Raw genomic sequence first — 19,880 nt, forward strand, 5'->3', positions numbered from 1 at the left:
AATGGTATCTCAATAAATTAAAAAAATTAATTGATGTTATATATATATTTTTTTTTTAAAAGAAGAAAACATAGGAAAAACTCTTCATGACACTGGATTTGGCAATGATTTCTTGGATATGACACCAAAGGCACAAGTAACAAAATTAAAAATAGACATATTTGACCTAGCAAAAAATTTAAATTTTGTGCATCAAAAGACCCTGTCAACAGAGTAAAAACCTACAGGTTGGGAGAAAATTTACGCAAATCATACATCTAATAAGGGATTAATATTCTGAATATATAGAGAAATCCTAAAAGTCAATAGCAATAACAACAAAACAACCTGATTCAAAAGAATTTGAATAGGCATTTCTCCAAAGAAGATATAAAAATGGCCAATAATCATTTTCAACATCACTAATCATTAGGGAAATGCAAATCAAAACTTCAGTGAGGTACACCTCACACCCATTAAGATAACTATGATTTTTTAAAAAAATGTTGGCAAGGATGTAAAGAATTAGAACCCTTGTACACTGTTGGTGGGAATGTAAAATGGTACAGCCACTGTGGAAAACAGTATAGAGGTTCCTCAGAAAATAAAAAATAGGATTACTATATGATCCAGCAATTCTACTTCTGGATATATACCCAAAAGATTTGAAAGTAGAGTTTCAAAGAGATATTTGTACACTCATGTTCATAGTAACATTATTCACAGTAGCTAAAATATAGAAGCAACTCATTCGTCAACTCATTTGAATGGATAATCAAAATGTGGTATATACATGCAATGGAATATTGTTCAGTCTAAAAGAGGAAGGATATTTTGCAATATGCTATGATATGGATTATGCTAAGGACACTATACCAAGTGGAAATAAGGATTGAGCAAGGTGTCTTTGCAATCATAAAGGGACTGGTCTTGCAAGTAACTGTGTGTGTGGTGTTTGGGGTAAGGTAGAGGTTCTTAGACGCTCCTTTCTGAGGTTTTGGAATAATCCATGGCAAGGGCCACCAGTCCTCCAGAAGCTGAGAGCTTGACTCTGTGATCTCACAAGCTCCTCCAGGCCCAAGACAATGATGCTACCAGCTCCAAAGAGCAGACTTGGCATATGGAAGGAAAGGGCCAGGTTAGGAAAATCCAGTTAAATACATTCTTACCAACTAAATCCAGTCTTTGCCAGCCTTTTCCCTTAGGGACTTCATGTCTCTCATGTTCCCTGGAATCACCAATCTGTGGCTGGATGGAGACTGCCAAAGTCACCGATAACATAATAGGTCCAAAGATCCAAGGTCAAGTCTGGTTACCCCAGAAGGAAGGAACATTTTATAGAGCAGAATCTAACATTTTTTATGGAACTATCCATTCCGGTCTACTGCCAAATTTCTAGAGTTGAGTTTTATTTTCATTCCTCCTCACTCTAGCCCACATCCTCTAGGTATTTCCCCAGCTATGCTAACATACAGGAAAGTATCACAGATACAGATTTAAGATTTTGGTAGATGAAACTAAAACCATTTAGCTATCAAGCTAAACACATGCACACACACACACACACAGATTTGAGATGGAAGAGGGGGAATTAGATCCAATGAAAAGGTATTAGAAAAGAAATTGAGAATAGAACATGAAGACGAACCTGTAAAAAAAACTCTCACTAATGGAAGCAATGCCATTACCCAAGAAAGGGATGAACAAGCAGCTATCCCTGAGCTAGGAGTTCTGGGAGGAGGACCCAGCACTCTGAATTTTAACAAACCCTGCAGGTGGTTCTGATGCCTGCTCCCTGTTGAGAACTGCTGGCATAGAGGGCCCGAGATGAAGATAAAGGTAGTTAGGAGCAGAGTTCACATAGCAGAGCAAGGGCTCCAATATGGCAATGGTGAATGCACACAGTGAGCCAAAGCTACAATCAAACACCAAATGTGGAAAGAGTGGAAACACCACTCTTCAACCCTGGAAATGAAAAAAAGGAACTATAAAAGGTGTAAATACTGGACAAGAAAAAAGGAAAAGTTAGCCCTATGGGAACCACAATTAGGGAAATTAAAGAAAATTTTCTTGACCGAAGGTAATTTTGGCCGAGTTTTCAAAAATGGGCCCCATGTGCCACCCGAGGATATGTTTTTATTGATTTTAGAGAGAGAGGAAGGGAGAGAGAGAGAAACATTGACCTGTTGCCTTTCATAGGCACCTCGACCAGGGATTGAACCTGCAACCTACACATGTGCCCTGACCGGGAATCAAAGCCACAACCTTCTGGTGTGCGGGACAACACTCCAATCAACTGAGCCACCCAGCCAGGGCTCAAGTGGTTTTTATTTGGATACTAACTTTGCTTATTTTTTAACTTATTTATTCTGCTATAACCTCAAACTTATAGTAAAGTTGCAAGAATAGTACAAAGACCCAGATTCACCAACTGTTTACATTTTGCCCCATTTACTCTATTCTATCATTCCTCCTCTCTACCCATATGCATTTTCTTCTAAAGCATTTAAAAGTAATATGGAGACATTATGTCCCTTTGTGCCTAAATACTTCATTACATATTTCCTAAGAGCAACATTCTCTTACATACCTTTCTAAAAAACAACATAATTACAGAACAATTATTAAAATCAGAAAATTTAACCTTGATACACTATTACTAGTCCTTAGTCCACATTCAGATTTTTTCAGTTGTCCTAAAGGTGTCCTTTTCAGCCATTTTCTCCCACATTCTGCATCTAATCCAGGACCACATGTTCCATTAGTCGTCATATCTCTTTAACCTTTTTCCATCTGGAACACTATCTCTGTCTTTATCTCTCTTTATCTTCAATACAAGTCAACTATTTTTAGCATATCCCTCAATTTAGGTTCATCCGGTGTTTCCTCCTGGTTAGATTCAGATTATGGATTTTGGAAAGAATACTACAGGTGTGATGCTATGTCTTTCTCAGTGAATTGGATCAGGAGGTATATGATACTGATTTGTCCCAATGTTGGTAATGTTAATTTCAATCTACTGTAAGAAGGGCTTTTTCTTCTCTCGTATTTATTTATTTACATATTTACATTGGTACAAACTTATGGAATTTTATTTTGTTCCATAATCTGTTGCTATCTTGTTGTAATACTCAAATTGCCCCAGATTTGGCCAGCAAGAGCTGGTGTAAACTGGCCACTGTATCCTTTTGACATGTTTCCATCATTCTTTGAGCACTTCCTTACTTTCTAGCATGAGATATTCCATGCTCACCATGTGCTTTCCATGTCCTAACCCTAGAATCATCCTTTTCTTCAGGGAGCCATGGTTTCTTTTTGCAGAGACCAAGATCTGGGTACCAAGTATGTTTGCTGCTAATACATCATTGCTTCTAGGCACTGTCAGAGGACACACTAGCACACACATACGCACACATGCACAGGTACATACTTGCACATACACACACAGACATACAAGGACACAGACTCATGTACACACATCTGTACACACACATACTAATTACATACTAATACTTCCAACCTCAATTCTATTCCAGTGCCATAGGGTACATTCTACTCATCCCCTCCCCCTTTCCATAGTTGTAACTTCTTCCAAAACCTGGACTGAGTTTGTTTTACTCATTGACAATGACTAGTTCCTTGAAGAAAAGGAGAGATGACAATGACTTTAGACCTTTGCCCCCAGACTTAACAGCAGAGATGGGCTTGGGAGGAAAATCTACAGAAGCTGCAAACAGTCACTAATTACTGAGTATCTGGCCCAGCTTGCTTTTCCTTTTATTATTATTATTTTTAATCCTCACCAGAGGATATGTTTTTCATTGATTCTAGAGAGAGGGTAAGGGAGAGGGGGAGAGAGAAACATGGATGTGTGAGAGAAACATCAATCGTTTGCCTCCCATAAACACCCCAGTCAGGGATCATAGGGGCCCCGTACCAGGGATCAAACCTTCAACTTGGGTATGTGCCCTGACTGGGAATCAAACCCATGACCCTTTGGTGCACAGGAGGATGCTCTAACCAACTCAGCCACACTGGCCAGGGCTTGCTTTCCTTTTAAAACAGTGGTTCTCAACTGTGTGTATAGCACATTTCCTGTGAACCCTTTCCTATTTGGTGTGTAAAATTCATTATTGCTATAACTGAATATACCTGCAGTACTAACAGTGATTGGCAGAAGCAATGTTGAGCTGAGAGGAGAACTACTGCTATGAATCTGAGGTTAAGAGGAATACGTAAGCCACCGCCATATTTATTGGAAGCTGTAAGAACTCTTAGAGACACAGACCTGTGCCACCCACGATGGAATCAGCACTGCAGGATGACCACGTGATTTGCACGCTGGCACTGATGCCTTCTACTCTAGCACCTATTCTTTACAACTTTCGTTGACGTGGCTGTCATTGCCTCGGCTTTTTAAATCCCCTCGAGTGACAGGCTACAATTGTTTGTTTTATTTCAACGTGTGTCACAAACACTAAGAGCTGAAAACCACTGTCCTAAATGGAGGAGGCTATTTCAAGACTTAGAAGGTGCAGAACAATTTTTTGCTGACAAAAACTGCAATCTGAAAACAATACCAAAAAGAGTGAAGACTGAAAAATGTCAACTGAGGAAAGATAAAAAGATTCAGAACATTATTTGAAATTAAAATCAGTTGATAAAAATGAACTTGAGGACTAGCTGGCGAATAACGTTTTGGAAGAGATTCAGGCAAAGAAGCACAAACCCAAGGCCAGATAGAAGAGAGAGAGAGGACAGTAAAGGGAGTAAACCAAACAGCTAGATTTCTTCTCTCTAATAACTTTGTTCATAGAAATTAGCAGGAAATATTTTCCTCTTAGAAAATTATTAAGTTAAAATAATGATTATCCTATGATCTCACTGAAAAGGAAATGAAAATGTTGAGTCCACTGTAGAAGCCACGTAAGTGAAAAGAGAACATTGAGACTATCAGCATGGAGTGGTAAAGGATGGCACAGAATGTATATATAGCACAAAAAATAATATTAGATGTCAATGGGACTTTAAAAGAAGAGTCAGTGGTTAGAATTAGAACAAAAATCAGCAATCCATTTTCTTTCTTGGGACTAGGAAGACCAAGTGAAACCTGGAGTGACTGCCTCAACAGGTGGGCTCAAGTATGAGGTATGCTGAAACCTTGGGGACAGAGCCTGAAGGGGAGGACTTGTTTGCTGGAACCCGCCAGCAGAGTCGAATGGTCCTGAGGAAGGGGTGAGGATGGAGAAAAGACAAACACAAAAAAGGATGGGATTGGGAAGGCTGCAGCTCGTGCCTGCTGCCAGCTGCCAGCCCCGAGTTTATTTTCCCAGCTCAATTTATACAGACACTGTTAGTTTTGCTGAATAGCACCCCGCTCCGCATTACTACCCCTTGAGTAGTTCCTTCAAGTCCGTTGAATGCTATCTCAGAGTAAACACCTTGCCTCTTGCAGGAGCTCTGACGTTGGTGCCTATCTTTGTTTCGGCTTCTAATGGGAACTTGCGGGGAGGATTGAGTCCTTGGCTTGGCATGTGGCTTGACTGTCCTTTAACCCTTAAGGCTGGGACCAACATCCTGATAAGATTTTCTGAAACTTAAGGCCCCAAGCTAAATTAGTATTGCTTTGGTGCCTCAAGGACTGGGTCAGGGAGCAGGAGAGCACATCTGCAGCTCACCCAGGCAGCTCCTCTGTGCCTGGGGCCACAGCTGCTCATCCACATCTCCCAGGGAGCAGGGGAGCACATCTGCAGTTCACCCAGGCAGCTCCTCTGTGCCTGGGGCCACAGCGGCTCCCCACACTTGCTGAAGTAGGAAGGGAGGGTCTGACAGCTGACCCACTGGTGGAGTGGCCTGTCTGAAGGCTGCCAGGCACTTTACAGTAGATTGTCCTAAGCACTTTCTGAATTCTAAGATGGCTCCCTCTGATTTTGATATCTGGAGAGGCCCACCTAACTAGTGGGTCATGGCATACGGGACCCAGGAGATGGTGATCCTGGGATTCAGGTGAGAAAGTATCCTGGTGATTCTGGCAGTCATTCTTTGACATCCAAACGTAGCTGGAGAATGTGGAAATCATAGGATTGTTTTCTAGAGCAAAAGATGGGCAAGTCCTGGGCAGAGGGTCAGGGCCCTCTTCCAGAAAGCTAGGGTTTCTAGGCAGAGGCAGGCCAATCCACAGGAAGCAGATGAGAGGGAAGGAGAAAGCTGCTATTTAGTCAAAGCTGATGCAGATCCTGCCTAACCAAAACAAGGTTCAGGTTGCTGGAAACCAGGCACAGATTCTATTGGGGTAAGTAAAACAAGATTGGCTTATTTGAAGGATACAGAAAGAAATCAGCATTACCTGAACACCTAGGTAAAGATCAGAGACATTTTCCAGCATGGATGGAGATTTCTGTTGCAGAATCCAGAATCCCCACCACGATGTTCAGATCTGTGGAAGATGGTCAAATTTTCCAGAATCTGTCCCCCTCCAGGCCTACTATACAGTCTAAGCTGGATAGGTGGCCAAGCTCACCTCATCCATTTGGGAGTTAGGCTATCCACAGTACTCTCAGATAGCTAAATCATTAGACTTTCAGACTAGAATTGCCTGATCCTGGCACATTCCTAATCTCAGATATGAGAATGAATACTAGGTGTCATGCTAACCAGCCATTAGAGCAGCTCGGGTCTTATCCCGAGGATCTACTGAGCATCTGTCTATAGAGAGGTGCCACAAAAGTTAAATGAATGGACAGGAGTGGGCAAGCCGCAGGACACCGATTCTAGCCATTAAATTTCAAATCAAGAAAATCTTGGGGTCTAAATCTTATTCAAATTTGTAAACTCCTAATTTGAAGGAAGGAGGAATTTTAACACAGCTTTATAGCTTAAAAACACTTTAATCATTTTAGCTCTGGCTCTTCTTTTTGTAACATTTTCTGATAAAACATATCTTTCACTCCACATGCACTTTGTTATACCCACAGTCTGCTGGGAGTAACTTGTGTCTTGTCCCCCAAAAGGTTGTCCAGAATCCTCCCACATGGACTTAGAAGCCATTTCAGCTTTGATTTTACCTCAAGGTGCCTTAACTTGCCCAGAGAAAGGCAAAAATCCCTAATTCTAGAATCTCTTGCATTTCTTACACTCATTTAGCAGGAAATGTATTACGACATGTGCTAAACGCCCACCCTGGGCATGATTTATCCCTCCCTTGACCTAGGTTCAACCAAGGTTTCTGACTTCCTGTGGTTGAGTACTCTAAAATCCCCTCATGTTTTACTATGAACTATTTCATATATTTAAAACAGTATATAACATATATGCACGACTGGTATCCTGCCAGTCTTCATCAGTGTGGCTGCTCATCTGTGGCTAGTGGTCACCCTGCCTGGTCCTAGTTAATGCCAATAGCTATCCTGATTGGTCAGTGTCTGAGTAGCACTGGTGGCTAAGCATTTTTATTTTTGCATCAGCATATATGTAATATATGAAAAAGAATAATAAACACCCATGTACATACCAGCTTAAGAATCAGAGCATTAAAACAACTTTCAAAAGCATATTTAACAGGTAAAACATTGGTACTGTTAAAAATTCAGAAAGTATAAAAAGGCATCCAGTAAAAAGTCTCTCCCATTGCATCTCACTGCCTCACCTCCAGTGCAAATAGTTTCTTGTGTATCCCTTCTAAGATTTTATGTATAGATGAAAAATTGTGTATAGGTATTGTTTCTTTTTTCACTGATGGTAGCATATAATAATAGTGTTCTGATCTTTTTCTTCTGAACCTAACAGCGTATCTCAGAGATCTTCCCACTTCAATGCATAAAGAACTTTATTCGTCTACTATAAAGAGCTTAGTAGTACTTCACTATGGAGTTGTACTGTGATTTACTTAGTCTCCTATGGAGGACCTACAAGGTAATTTACAGGTACTGGCTAATATAATCAGTAAGTTTGTACATACTCACTTTATAAATATGCCAGTATACCTGTAAGGTAGATTGTTAGAAGTGGAATTGCTGGGTTAAAGGATATGTGCATAAATGTTGTAACAACATTTCAATGGTATGCAGATATATCCATAAAACAAATTCCTAGAAGTAGAATTGTGGGGCCAAAAAGCATGTGTATTTAGGTTGCAAATATGCCCTCCCTGGGTGCTGTATGAGCTACATGAAAGTAACATGGTATATTAATCAACTTTTGACTCTTTTCTAATTTGGGAGCTGAAAGTGCTATCTTCTGTAGTTTCATTTTATACTTCCTTCATTGTGAAAGAGGTGGAGTATTTTATATTTAAGAGCCACCCGTGTTTCCTTCTCTGTGAACTGTGTGTTCATGTTTTTTTCCTGTTTTCCCGTGGGATTAGTATTCTTGTTATTGATTTTCAGGAGCTCTTACCATGAGAGAAAGTAGCCCTACATGATATGAGATACAATTTTTTTCCATTTAGTCATTTGCCTCTTGACTGACTTTGAGTTTTGCCGTGTGGAAAGGTTTCTATTTTTATGTGGACTATATTACATTTGCCAGCCTCAGTTACCCTGAGGACACCAGTTCTGTGCTGAATCACTGGGCAATTGGTCTTGGTAACAAGGGCAGTGGTTTATGTAAAGGCTACATAGAGCCATAGCCGGTTTGGCTCAGTAGTTAGAGAGTCGGCCCGCAAACTGAAGGGTACTGGGTTCAGTTTCCGCAAAGGGCACGTACCTAGGTTGCAGGCTTGATCCTTGGTCCTTGGTTGGGGTGCATGTGGGAAGCAACCAATCGATGTGTCTCTCTCACGGCGATGTTCCTATCTATCTCTCTCTTCCACTCTCTCTGAAAAGCAATGGAAAAAATATCCTCAAGTGAGGATTTATAAATAAATAAATAAATAAATAAATAAATAAATAAATAAATAAAGGCTACATAGAGCAAGGGTTGGCAAATTTTCCTGTAAAGAGTAAGAGAGTAAATAATTCTGACTCTGTGTGCCATCTGGTTTCTGTTGCAGCAACTTGTCTCTGCAGTTGTAGTGTGAAAGCAACTGTGCGCAAAACATAAAAGAATGAGTAAGGCTGTATTCCAATAAAAATTTATTGACAAAAGTAGGTGGCAGGATGAACTTAGCTCATGGGCCATTGTTTGCTGACCCCCAGCACAGACACAGTTAGGGACCTTCCTACTCTAGTCTGTGAATCTAACTGCCACTATATCCGCTCTTTCCCTCAGTCTACCCTCCTTGGCAGAAAGATTGCTTCACTCAGTTCTCTTGGCTGAGTCCCAACCTTCTTGCTTGCTGATGTCCCAGCTGCTCAGCAAAGACTTATTCAGGTTTCCACACCTGGAACCAAAAAGCCAGCTTCCCAGGCAGCCCACAGATTTTTATGCTTTACAGCTAACTTGGTAACCTTGGTTGCTGCCCTGTGCCAGCACCTCAGCCAATGAACCACTGAGCACATATACACACTTCAGTAATGGTGGGGGGACGATACTTTCTCAACACGTCCTTACAAGCTCCAGGACAATGGAAAATGCTGCAGAAAAATTTCCCTCTGTGGGACTTTCCTTCCAACACAGCCCACTCTAAGTTACCTCCACTGCCCCAGGCAAGGCTTGGCCTCAGAAACTAGTTCTTGCTCATCTCCTCTGCATGCATGAAAACCTAAAATGTACTGAATTAATGGGAAAAAGAGTATAAAAATCAAACAATGGTGGTGTCAGATGGGTACTAGACTTATCGGGGTGACCACTTCCTAAGTTTTCTAAATGTCTAATTACCATGCTGTACACCTGATACTAACATAATAAATAGTGTATGTCAACTGTAATTAAAAAAAAATAAATTTTTAAAAAATCACATAGTTGTTTCAAGTGGCTAAAGAAAAATCTTGCTTTTTAACTTTTTTTGCAGTAGATTGATTCTGTTATTGGACAGGACCTCATCTTAAACAAGAATAAACTAGCAATCTTGGTTTGGAGCAAATGTGGTAGAAAAATACATTGGCTGGTCCTCACCTTTTAAGAACTAAGGGCCCTTTTGGGGTTTCTTTATAGAACCCCAATCTACAAAATTGGTGCCAAGGAGGATACTGTTTAACTATTATCAAGGTCTTATGAACAGATTCTTTCCTGAGATCCACTGCATTTTACATTAGGTGCATGGTAAATAATGCCAATTTCACTCATTTTTTGCCTAGTGAAAAAAAAGTTAATTTTTCTTTTTTGCAAGTTTTGTTGTTACATAATGTAGAAAAAAAATCTAACATACTCCTACAACTCATTAAACTCATTAAATGTCTTTAACATTTATGTTGCATGCTTTTATATAGGAAAGAAATTTTTCCAAGGATGCAAAAATATCAACAGGCCATAAATAATTAACAAGTCAGTAATAAATATGTCTTCAAAATGGAAATCGCTAATATTTCAGTCCTTCATTTTCTTCTTAGGCCAATATCCTTAGATACTAATTTGTGAAACTCCTCATTTCCACAAAACAGAGCGACGGCCCCATTGCCAGGACTTTTAGCTGAAGTTTTGGATTCAGAGTTTAATTCCAGCTGTCACAAAAGTAGAGCCGTCTGGGGAAATTCACCTTGCCTCTGGTTTCTTCCAAAAAAGTGAGAAGAATTAGATAAGCCAGTTATACATGTAGAAATTAAATAAATTGAACTCACTTAGATTAGAAGATCAGACTTAAGTCTGGTATTGAAGAAGAGAGTTCATCCATTCATTCTTTGAACAGTATTTCTTGAGCACCTATTCTTGCCAGGTACTGTACTAGGCTCAGGGAATACAATGCTGGGAAAAACAGACATGACCACTACCCTCTATAGCTTACAGTGCAGATGGTGAGACATACATCCATTACATCACCTCGACATCTTAAATACAACTGTGAAAATGACTGTACAGGGAAAGAACACAGAACTATGGGGCCTGACTGACTGTAGGGGTGAGGGAAGACTTTCCTGAGGAAGGATGACAGAGGGCCAGCCAAGAGTGGGGTGAAGGGAGGGTGGGAAGGTCTGGTAAGTGGCATAAGGGGACCAAAGGCCCATGTGGCCAGGGGAAGAGTAGCTAGAGAGGAAGGCAGGTCCAGTTCTGGAAGATCTTTAAAGACTTAAGGATTTTAGTTTTTATCCTAAGAGCAGCAGAATGTCAGGAAAGAATGAAGCCACCAAATATGCATTTATAAAGATGATGCTGGCTGCCTGGAGGCTATTGCTGTTTGTTTAGGCAAGAGAACGCAGAGGTTTGGTGTGGGTGAGGCAGAAGAGAAAGAGAGAGATGGACACCTTTGAGAGAGGTTGAGGTTGGGGAGGATGGGAAGTGGAGGGTGAGGCAAAGGAGGTTTCCATTGGTAACTCCTCTATCTCTAGCTGTGCTGGATGGCTGGTACCTGAGGCAAGGCTTCTGGAAGACTTCCGAACAAGCTGAAATTTGTTCATCTCTCCCCTCTTATCTGTACTTTTGCAGGCACCACATGCTCTACTCCAACATCTATTGAACACGCAAGCATCCAGGTCAAGAGTTACAATGAGAACTCCAGGGAGCGGTATATTTGTAACTCTGGTTTCAAGCGTAAAGCCGGTACATCCAGCCTGACTAAGTGCCTGCATAACGAGGACACAAACATCACTCAGTGGACAATTCCCACTCTCAAGTGCATCAGTAAGTAGCCATCCCTTCCCCGTCCCTGCCCACCACCCTTGCCAAGGACACAAAGACAGCAGTGCTTCAATGTGGATCACTGAATGAGCCCATCTGCAGGGCCAAGAGATTTGTGTTGAGGTCTGAGGCTGAATAAACCAATGGACCTCTAAACAACACTCTTGGAGGTGGAAATACATGGGTTTGTGGGGAAGGTGTCACACAATTTGGGGTTCAAATCTTGCCTCTGCCACTTATCTAAACCTATGAGACCTTGGGCAAGGGCCTTCACATCTCGGAACTCTAGGTTTCTCATCTAGAAAATGGACCCAATGTCAACATTGTGGCTTGTAGGAAGATTCAGTGAAACCTGGTAAATATTAACTGTTATTACCATCAGTGCTTTTTATGGTAGCAAGAATTTGGCTACAGACAAGGGTGTGTGCTCAAGCATGCTTGCTTCCCAGAGAGCTTTTCCAATGTCTCCCTAGGAGAGAGCCTGCAGGGAAATTATTGCCATTCTCCAATGGTATCCACCCGAGGAGACTGGGAAGGCACATGGGACATAGATTTCCTAACTCAGTCGCCTAATTCTGGTGTCCAGCCAGCGCTCCAGAGCCAAGTGTGAGTGAAAGTTACCAGAATCTATTTTTTTTAAACCATCTACAACTGGATAACCATGCCAGAAAGAGCCAAATAATCTTGTGGTGGAAGCCAACTGTGCCATTTCCAGAAATACTAATCCCCTTACTCTAGAAAAATAAAGATTAACCCACTGTCTTCCAAGAGAATTCTGATTTAACATTTATTGCTTACTTGGTGCATGTCCAGCAGTGAGTGAGATACTTTCTCATATAACATTTGTGAAAATTCCCAACTTCTCTATGGGGGAAGCAGATGAGGGGAGGTTGTTCTATAGTAAACTCACTCTGTTGTAGGACTCCTTGGAGAGCTGGACTTTTTCAATGAATTTGTAGTGTTTAGATCACCTGGTGCCTGCTCCCCCTCCCCTCCCCCTCCCCTGCCTCCTGCCTCTCCCCCTCCCTCTGCATGACTGTCATGCAGACATCAGAGGCAGGGCAAAGAGGAAGCCTTCTTCCTGATGCAGAGGACTGACAGCCCTTCCTCCGGACTATCGTTTCAAGTATGCTTATGTATACAGCCTTGGAAGATGGAAACAGCACCTCCCTCTGGAGAAAAGGCAGACATGGTCATGCCATTAATAAAAGACTCAGGTTTCCTGAGTTCAGGCTTCCTCTGCTATGATGCAGCCCACCAAATATACCCGTTTAGGCCCATCCCTGTGGGGCTTGGGTAGGAGGGAATTGATGCAAACATAGTGATGCTCCAGCTGCCTGCTGTGTTTACAGTCTGTGTTTGCATTTGCATGAGAACTACAGGTTGGGAAACACTGATTGTAGTTTATTTCTTGTGCTTCTGATCTATCCCAGGAAGCCAGATGTATCTGTTTTGAAGTTGGATATTTATTTTTTATTTATATCCAGTTCTGAAGCCTCCCCAGGTTCTACCCTCAGGATCATAAATGCTATGTGGTTGTCCTCTCTTTAGGAGACCCCTCCCTGACACACCAAAGGCCATCTTCCACAGTAGTGCCTGCAGGGGTGACTCCAGAGCCAGAGAGCCCCTCTCCTTCTGGAAAAGGTAGGAATGTGGGAAACTTTTTAAGGACTCTCATTCCCTGCTAACACTCAGGTCCCCACAGATCTCTGGGATTCATGGACAACTGCTGGAGTTCCACTACAAATTTATGTAATAGAACTAAAATTTTTAAAATCAAGAACAAAAATTTACTTTAGCTTAATTTTCTGTTTTAAATCAAAGGGAATTGATATCCAGGTTTTATATGTGCATGATTAATAATGGTTTGAAATCCACTCTATGTGAGATCAAACTTAATTTAGACTGCTGCCCTAATCAAAACCAGGGAGGGTCTGAGGTTTTTGCCTCCCTTGTGTGTAGCCTGCCACGGTTTCAGGGGTACTAGAACAAAACAGAACATTCCTGGGTCAGAGACTTGTTGTGGCCATCACTTTGTAAAGTATATAAATGTTGAATCACTAAGTTGTATATCTGAAACTAATATAATACTGTATATCAATTATAAATAAAAGTTTTTAAAAGCAACAACAAAAAAACAGTGCATGAGTTCTGATTCTAGAAGGAGCTCTGTAAGTGTTAATGAAAAAAGAAATGACTTTCAGAAATGTGAGACCCATCCATGCAGAATTGCCTCCCAACAATCCTAAACATCAGCGAGTTAACTATGATGGCTCTGGTGTAGCAGCATTGCACAAAGCTGCCAACATTCCATATTTCTACTGAGTCTTAGGTAATCATCTCTCCCAATTTCCTCAGCACTGTCAAAATGTTAAGAAAATTTGAAATCTTGGGTGCTAAATATGGTGGGACAATGTGCCCCATGTCCTATGATGCCCTTACTTTACACTTAACTCCTGATTTTTTGTGTCCCGTTATCCAGTCTGTGGCTTTTCCTGGCGCTTGTCTCCTCCCCTCCAGGCACAATCATCCCATTATGCTTGACAGGCCTTCCCTAGAGAGCTGGTTCCTAACCTCAGCTGTCCACTGAGGTCACCCTGGAACTCTGGAGAGCCATCTGAGAATCAGAATTCCAGATGCTCCCCAGGTGATTCATAGGTAGCCAAGGCTGGGAACCACTGCTGAAGGGAGGAGGGAGAGGCCAGAAAAAGGTTTCATCCCTAGTTAGTAGGTTGAGGAACTGTCCAAATTTAAGTTTCGGGTAATCCTAAAGCTCCTTTGATCTAAGTCACATCTGGTTCACCCAATTGATGAGAATAAGCAAGTGGCTTCTCCCAGCCCCACCTTCGTGTGCCAAACACTTGATCAGATGAAACTGCACAGTTGGAATCTCAGGTGTGAGAGTGTTATCTTTGATGTGGGCACTTGGATGGGAATGCTCTGGGGGAACTCTATCTGCAAAATACCTGGAGTTGCTAGCAGCCTGGGTAGTAAGAGGTAGTGACAAAGGATTAAAGGGCATGAGGATGTCTCATAGCATCTGTGGCTGGGATTGCATGGGAAAGTGGCCCAAACAGCGTGGCCGGGCAGCCAGAGATGCTGAGATTGGGGCAAAGGCAGGACAGTCTTCAAATACACTCTATTAGTTCAGATGGGCTGAATCTCAGTCTTCCCCTTATTTAGAAGTTTTGTGAAAACATGTACGAAATAAATTAAAATCAGCATCCTAGAAGTCTCATCTTTGGCAAATATAGTTCCATTCGTGTGGTTTTTGTGTGTGTGTGTGTGTGTGTGTGTGTGTGTGTGTGTGTGTGTGTGTGTGTTTAAGACTAGCCCGGCCGGGCGTGGCTCAGTGGTTGAGCATTGACCTAGGATCCAGGTGATCGGGGTTCGATTCCCGGTCAGGGCACATGCCCAGGTTGTGGGCTTGATCCCCAGCAGGGAGCAGCCGATCAATGACTCTCTCATCATTGATGTTTCTATCTCTCTATCCCTCTCCTTTCATCTCTCTGAAATCAATAAAGATATATTTAAAAAAAAAAAAAAGACTAGTCTTCTCTAGTAAACAAGCCTGGATCTACTCTTGTTCTCTCAATAAGGCTGCATCTAGTTTACTCTGTAAATGCTCTAGCATTCTCAAAAGTCTTGTGGCCACCCTGGATGGGTGACTACATTATGCACTTACGGGATTTTCGTAAAGAGCCCTGGAGCATGTGCTGGGGGAGGGCTAGCCCGCGGCGGGCTGGTTAGAGCAGGTATTAAGTTCACTCTCTTCTGGAGCTGAGAAAGTGACTATTCTAAACATTTATGTTCTCCATGTGTTGCACCTTCCTACAGAGCCAGCTTTCACTTCCAAATCAGACACCACAGTGGCCACAAAGCCAGCTACTATACCAGGCTCCAGGCTGATGCCATCAAAACCTCCTTCTGCAGGAACCACAGGGGTAGTCAGGAACCCCCAAACTCCATCTCAGGCAACAGCAAAGGCCTCGGAACACACTCCCACCGCCTCGCTCGAGAAGCCAGGTTAGCACTGGCTTTGCCCACTTTAGGGGAGGTCAGCTCTCTGCCTGCATGGCATTAAACCATCCAAAGTCAGGACAACTTACAACCCTCTGCCACCTGCTCTCTGCCACAGCCTTTTTGCTCTGGTCTCTATGTTTTGTGCTCCACCCTGGCTCAGTCCAGGGGAAAAAGAATGTCCATTTCCTGTTATGTGCCAAGACTCGCTGTATTAACCTGCTTTGCCAAGAATCAGTAATATCTGCCTCCTCCCAACATGGGAGGACAGAAGAAGCTTTCCACCCTCTGGAGTCACGATCTATGGGATGGAAGAGCTCTCGGTAACCTGTATCTTCTGTAAGGACACATTTGATTCTTACGCATGTAAATGAATTAATTGCCTTGCTTGTTCTTTGCTAAAATGAGTTTGGTTTTGCCAGCCGTGCATCTCTCAAGGCTTTAAGATGGGAACCAAATTGTCCAGAATTTCTCCTGCATAATGAAAACAGTGCCTTTGGACTACAGTCATAATTGAGCTGCAATCTCTTCTCTGCAGGTGCACATTCATACAATTCCACAGCTGTCATTGGTAAGTATTTTGTTTTCTTTTTTTTTAATTAAAAAAAATTTTATTTTTTTTTTTACTTTTTAAATTTATCTTTATTGTTGAGAGTATTACAGGTATACCATTTTCCCCTGCAAATGACCCCCTCCACTTCGCTCCCACCCCCTCCCCAGGCCTTCACCCTGTTATTGACTGTGTCCATAGGTTATGCATATATGCATACAACTTCTTTGGTTAATTTCTTCCCACCCTCCACCCCCCTTCCCTCTTTCCTCTGAAATATGATTGTCTGTTGCATGTGTCAATGTCTCTGGATCTATTTAGTTCATCAGATTCTTTTGTTCATTAGCTTCTTCTTAAAGAAGGCCCTTCAACATTTCCTGTAGTGCTGGTCTGGTGGTGATGAACCCCTTCAGCTTTTTCTTATCTGTGAAGCTCTTTATCTGACCTTCAATTCTAAATGATAGCTTTGCTGGGTAGAGCAATCTTGGTTGTAGTTCCATGTTTTTCATCACTTTGAACATTTCTTGCCACTCCCTTCTGGCCTGCAAGGTTTCTGTTGAGAAATCAGCTGACAGTCGTATGGGTGCTCCCTTGTAGGTAACTAACTGCTTTTCTCTTGCTGCTTTTAAGATTCTCTCTTTGTCCTTAACCTTTGGCATTTTAATGATGATGTGTCTTGCTGTGGGCCTCTTTGGGTCCCTCTTCTTTGGGACCCTCTGTGCTTCCTAGACTTGAAAGTCGATTTCTTTCTCCAGGTAGGGGAAGTTTTCTGTATTTTTTCAAATAGGTTTTCAATTCCTTGGTCTCTTTCTGCCTCTTCTGGCACCCCAATAATACGAATGTTGGGCCTCTTGCAGTTGTCCCAGAGGCTCCTTATACTATTTTCATATTTCTGGATTCTTTTTTCTCTTTGCTCTTCTGGTTGGGTGTTTTTTGTTTCCTCATGTTCCAAATTGCTCATTTGATTCTCAGTGTCCTCTACTCTACTGTTGATTCCCTGTAAATTATTCTTTATTTCAGTTCCTGTAGCCTTCATTTCAAATTGGTGGTTTATTATGCTATTGATTTTCTCAGTTATTTCCCTAACCATCTGCTTAAACATCCTTATAACCAAAATTCTGAGCTCTCTATCTGTTAGCTTCCTTGGATCTATTTCATTGAGTTCCTCTTCTAGAGATTTCTTCTGTTCTTTCCTTTGTGACATGTTTCTTTGCCTCCACATTTTGGCTGCTTCCAGGTGTTTGTTTCTATGTATTAGGTAGAGCTGCTATGTCTCTTGGAACTTGTAGAGTGGCTTTGTGTAGTAGGTGTCCTGTAGGGTCCAGTAGCTCAGCCTCCCCAGTCACCTGAGCTGGGCCTTCTAGGTGCTCCCCTCTGTGGGCTGTATGCACTGTCCTGTTGTAGTTGAGCCTTGGTTGCTGTTGGAGTCCCTTGGAGGAACTGACCCCCAGGCCAATCAGCTGTGAGGACCAGCTGCACTACAGCCAAAGAGCTGCTGTGCTGGAGACACCCCTGTGGAGCAGGATTTACTTCAGTGGAGCTTTGGTTCACCAAGTGCACCCCTTGAGTGTGTCACTCGTGGCTGTGGTAGGGTTGTAATCCAGCGTGGTCGAGTCGGACCACCAGGTGCACTGTCTCTGGGGCCTCCCAGGAGGTGCAAAGTCAGCCTGTGCCAGTGCCTTACCCAGGGCCACCCAGCATGAGCTACACAGCAAACTGTAGCTGGCTGCTACTTGTGCTGGGCTTGGAGGTGTCCAGGAGAGGCCAAGCTATGAGCCAATGGAGGCTGCCGCTAGTGCCAGGCCTGGGGCCGCTTATCAAGCTGCATGGGGCCGCTGCTGCTTGTTTGAGAGATTTTAGGAAAGTCCTAAGAATGAGGCTGGAGAGGCCACTTGCATGAAAAGCCCCTGGAAATGGCCTGGATGAGCTGCAGGTGGGGAGGGGCGAGGCCTCCGGGAATCACGGGGCGGGGCCACAGGTGAGAGTCAGGTGCTGGCGACTCAAATATGGCGCCTGCCTGCCGGCTGTGTGCGGGGAGGACTCGCCAAAGGAGCCATGGCCTCTGCCAGCTCTTCTGCCTGGGAGGAAGTTGCCCCTCCAGCTCTCGCCCCAATTCCAGGCAGGTTAGTTCCTCCCCGAGTGTCCCAGGTCCTTTCCAGCTGCTGCCCAGCGCTGGGCTCAGAGGGAGCGCGTCTGAGTGAGTCCGTGCGCGGGCCCTTTGAGAGGAGCTGCTGGGGCTCCCGCAGCCTCCGCGACCCTCAGGGACAGTCCCGGCTGGTTTCACGGCCCGGAGTTGTGGGGACGTCTCTTCCCGGCCTGGAGCCCTGCGCTGAGGGCCTCCTGTGGGGCTGGGACCCCACCCTCCTCCGGGAAAACTCCGCCGCTGAGATTCCCTCCCGGGTTTCAACCTCGGCACCGGGTGTGGGCCCGCGGCCGCGTCTCTTCGATTCAGCCCCGATCCGCCCGCGTCTCCCCCCTCCTACCGGTCTCGGTGCTCCTTCAGCTCCCTGGTTGTGGGGCTTCTGTTCAGCCAGATTTCAGGAGGTTCTGAGTGACGGTGGTTCTGTATTTTAGTTGTAATTTTGGTGTGGTTGCGGAGCGGCGGGTGCAGCCGTTACCTACGCGCCATCTTGTTTTCCCCTCCGTAAGTATTTTCCTTTGTGCTGGCAGTATTGATGCTCAGGGAACCTCGGTCCCAGGAAGCTGAACAGTCCTGGTTTGTGCCTGCTGTCCCACCACGGTCACTAACAGCATCCCCTTTCACTCTCAAAAGTGTCTCAGTGTAGATAGTAAGCTACACGATCACCCGATTTATAAAATTCTTTATTTGACATCACTATTCTCATATTGGTGCCTTCTCAGTGACAGGCTCCTGATATGGAAACCAGAGAGCAGACACATCACAAAAAGGGCCTATTCAGCAATTCAGTTCTACTAAGCAGGGCTGGACTCTGCCCAGGACTTATGAGAACACCAGGAATGAGTGCTGGGGCCATGGAGATGACGTTCTGCTGACACACAGGCTGCACTACTCTCCCAGAGTGTAGTGCACATGCACATACAGCCAGACTGTTCAGATTTCTCAGTCTAGAAGCCGCCTTTTTACCGAAGATGCACACAACACTAAGCCCAGGAGAGGGAAAATGTCCCAGGAAGTGTAAGGAGGAAAATGGAAAAGTGTTAGGAAGAATGAAAGACAAAGATGATAGGAAAGTTCAGAGAAGAGAGGAGAGAAAAAGAGAAAGAAGAGAAACAGAAGCAAGGAGGGAGACATCCAGGTAGTAAGAAAGGATCTGATACATTTGTCTGACCAGTTTTCAATGAACCAAAAACAACTCTAATTGCATATGGGCAAAAATTATTTCTATTTTTGATTTACAAGTCTTCCTGCTAGAGAAGGATTCATATTGTTGTGGTTACATTTTATCTGCATTAGTGTGATCTGGAAAAAAACACAAGTGGCTTTGGTCATTTCAGCAGATAGTTCATTAGAATGGTTTTGTGTGGGTGTGTTTTTAAATATATATCTTTATTGATTTCAGAGAGAGGAAGGGAGAAGAAGAGAGAGAGAGAAACATCAGTGATGAGAGAGTCATTGATCACCTGCCTCCTGCACATCCCCCTCCTGGGGATCGAGCCCGCAACCCAGGCATGTTCTGGGCTTGACCGGGAATCGAACCGC

At 43.3% G+C, this 19,880-nt stretch overlaps 1 protein-coding gene across 1 annotated transcript in view; it reads left to right on the top strand.

The window, feature by feature from the left end:
* The window catches only part of IL15RA (interleukin 15 receptor subunit alpha), a 50,114-nt gene that overhangs the window by 17,279 nt on the left and 12,955 nt on the right, over nucleotides 1-19,880 (top strand). Inside the window, 4 exon segments of the mRNA XM_087817715.1 lie at nucleotides 11,437-11,631; nucleotides 13,180-13,272; nucleotides 15,466-15,654; nucleotides 16,187-16,219. Of these exon segments, the coding sequence (XP_087673841.1) occupies nucleotides 11,437-11,631; nucleotides 13,180-13,272; nucleotides 15,466-15,654; nucleotides 16,187-16,219 (510 nt within the window).

The sequence above is a fragment of the Miniopterus natalensis genome, chromosome 1 (assembly GCF_054644295.1).
Source record: "Miniopterus natalensis isolate mMinNat1 chromosome 1, mMinNat1.hap1, whole genome shotgun sequence".
Classification (NCBI taxonomy): domain Eukaryota; kingdom Metazoa; phylum Chordata; class Mammalia; order Chiroptera; family Miniopteridae; genus Miniopterus; species Miniopterus natalensis.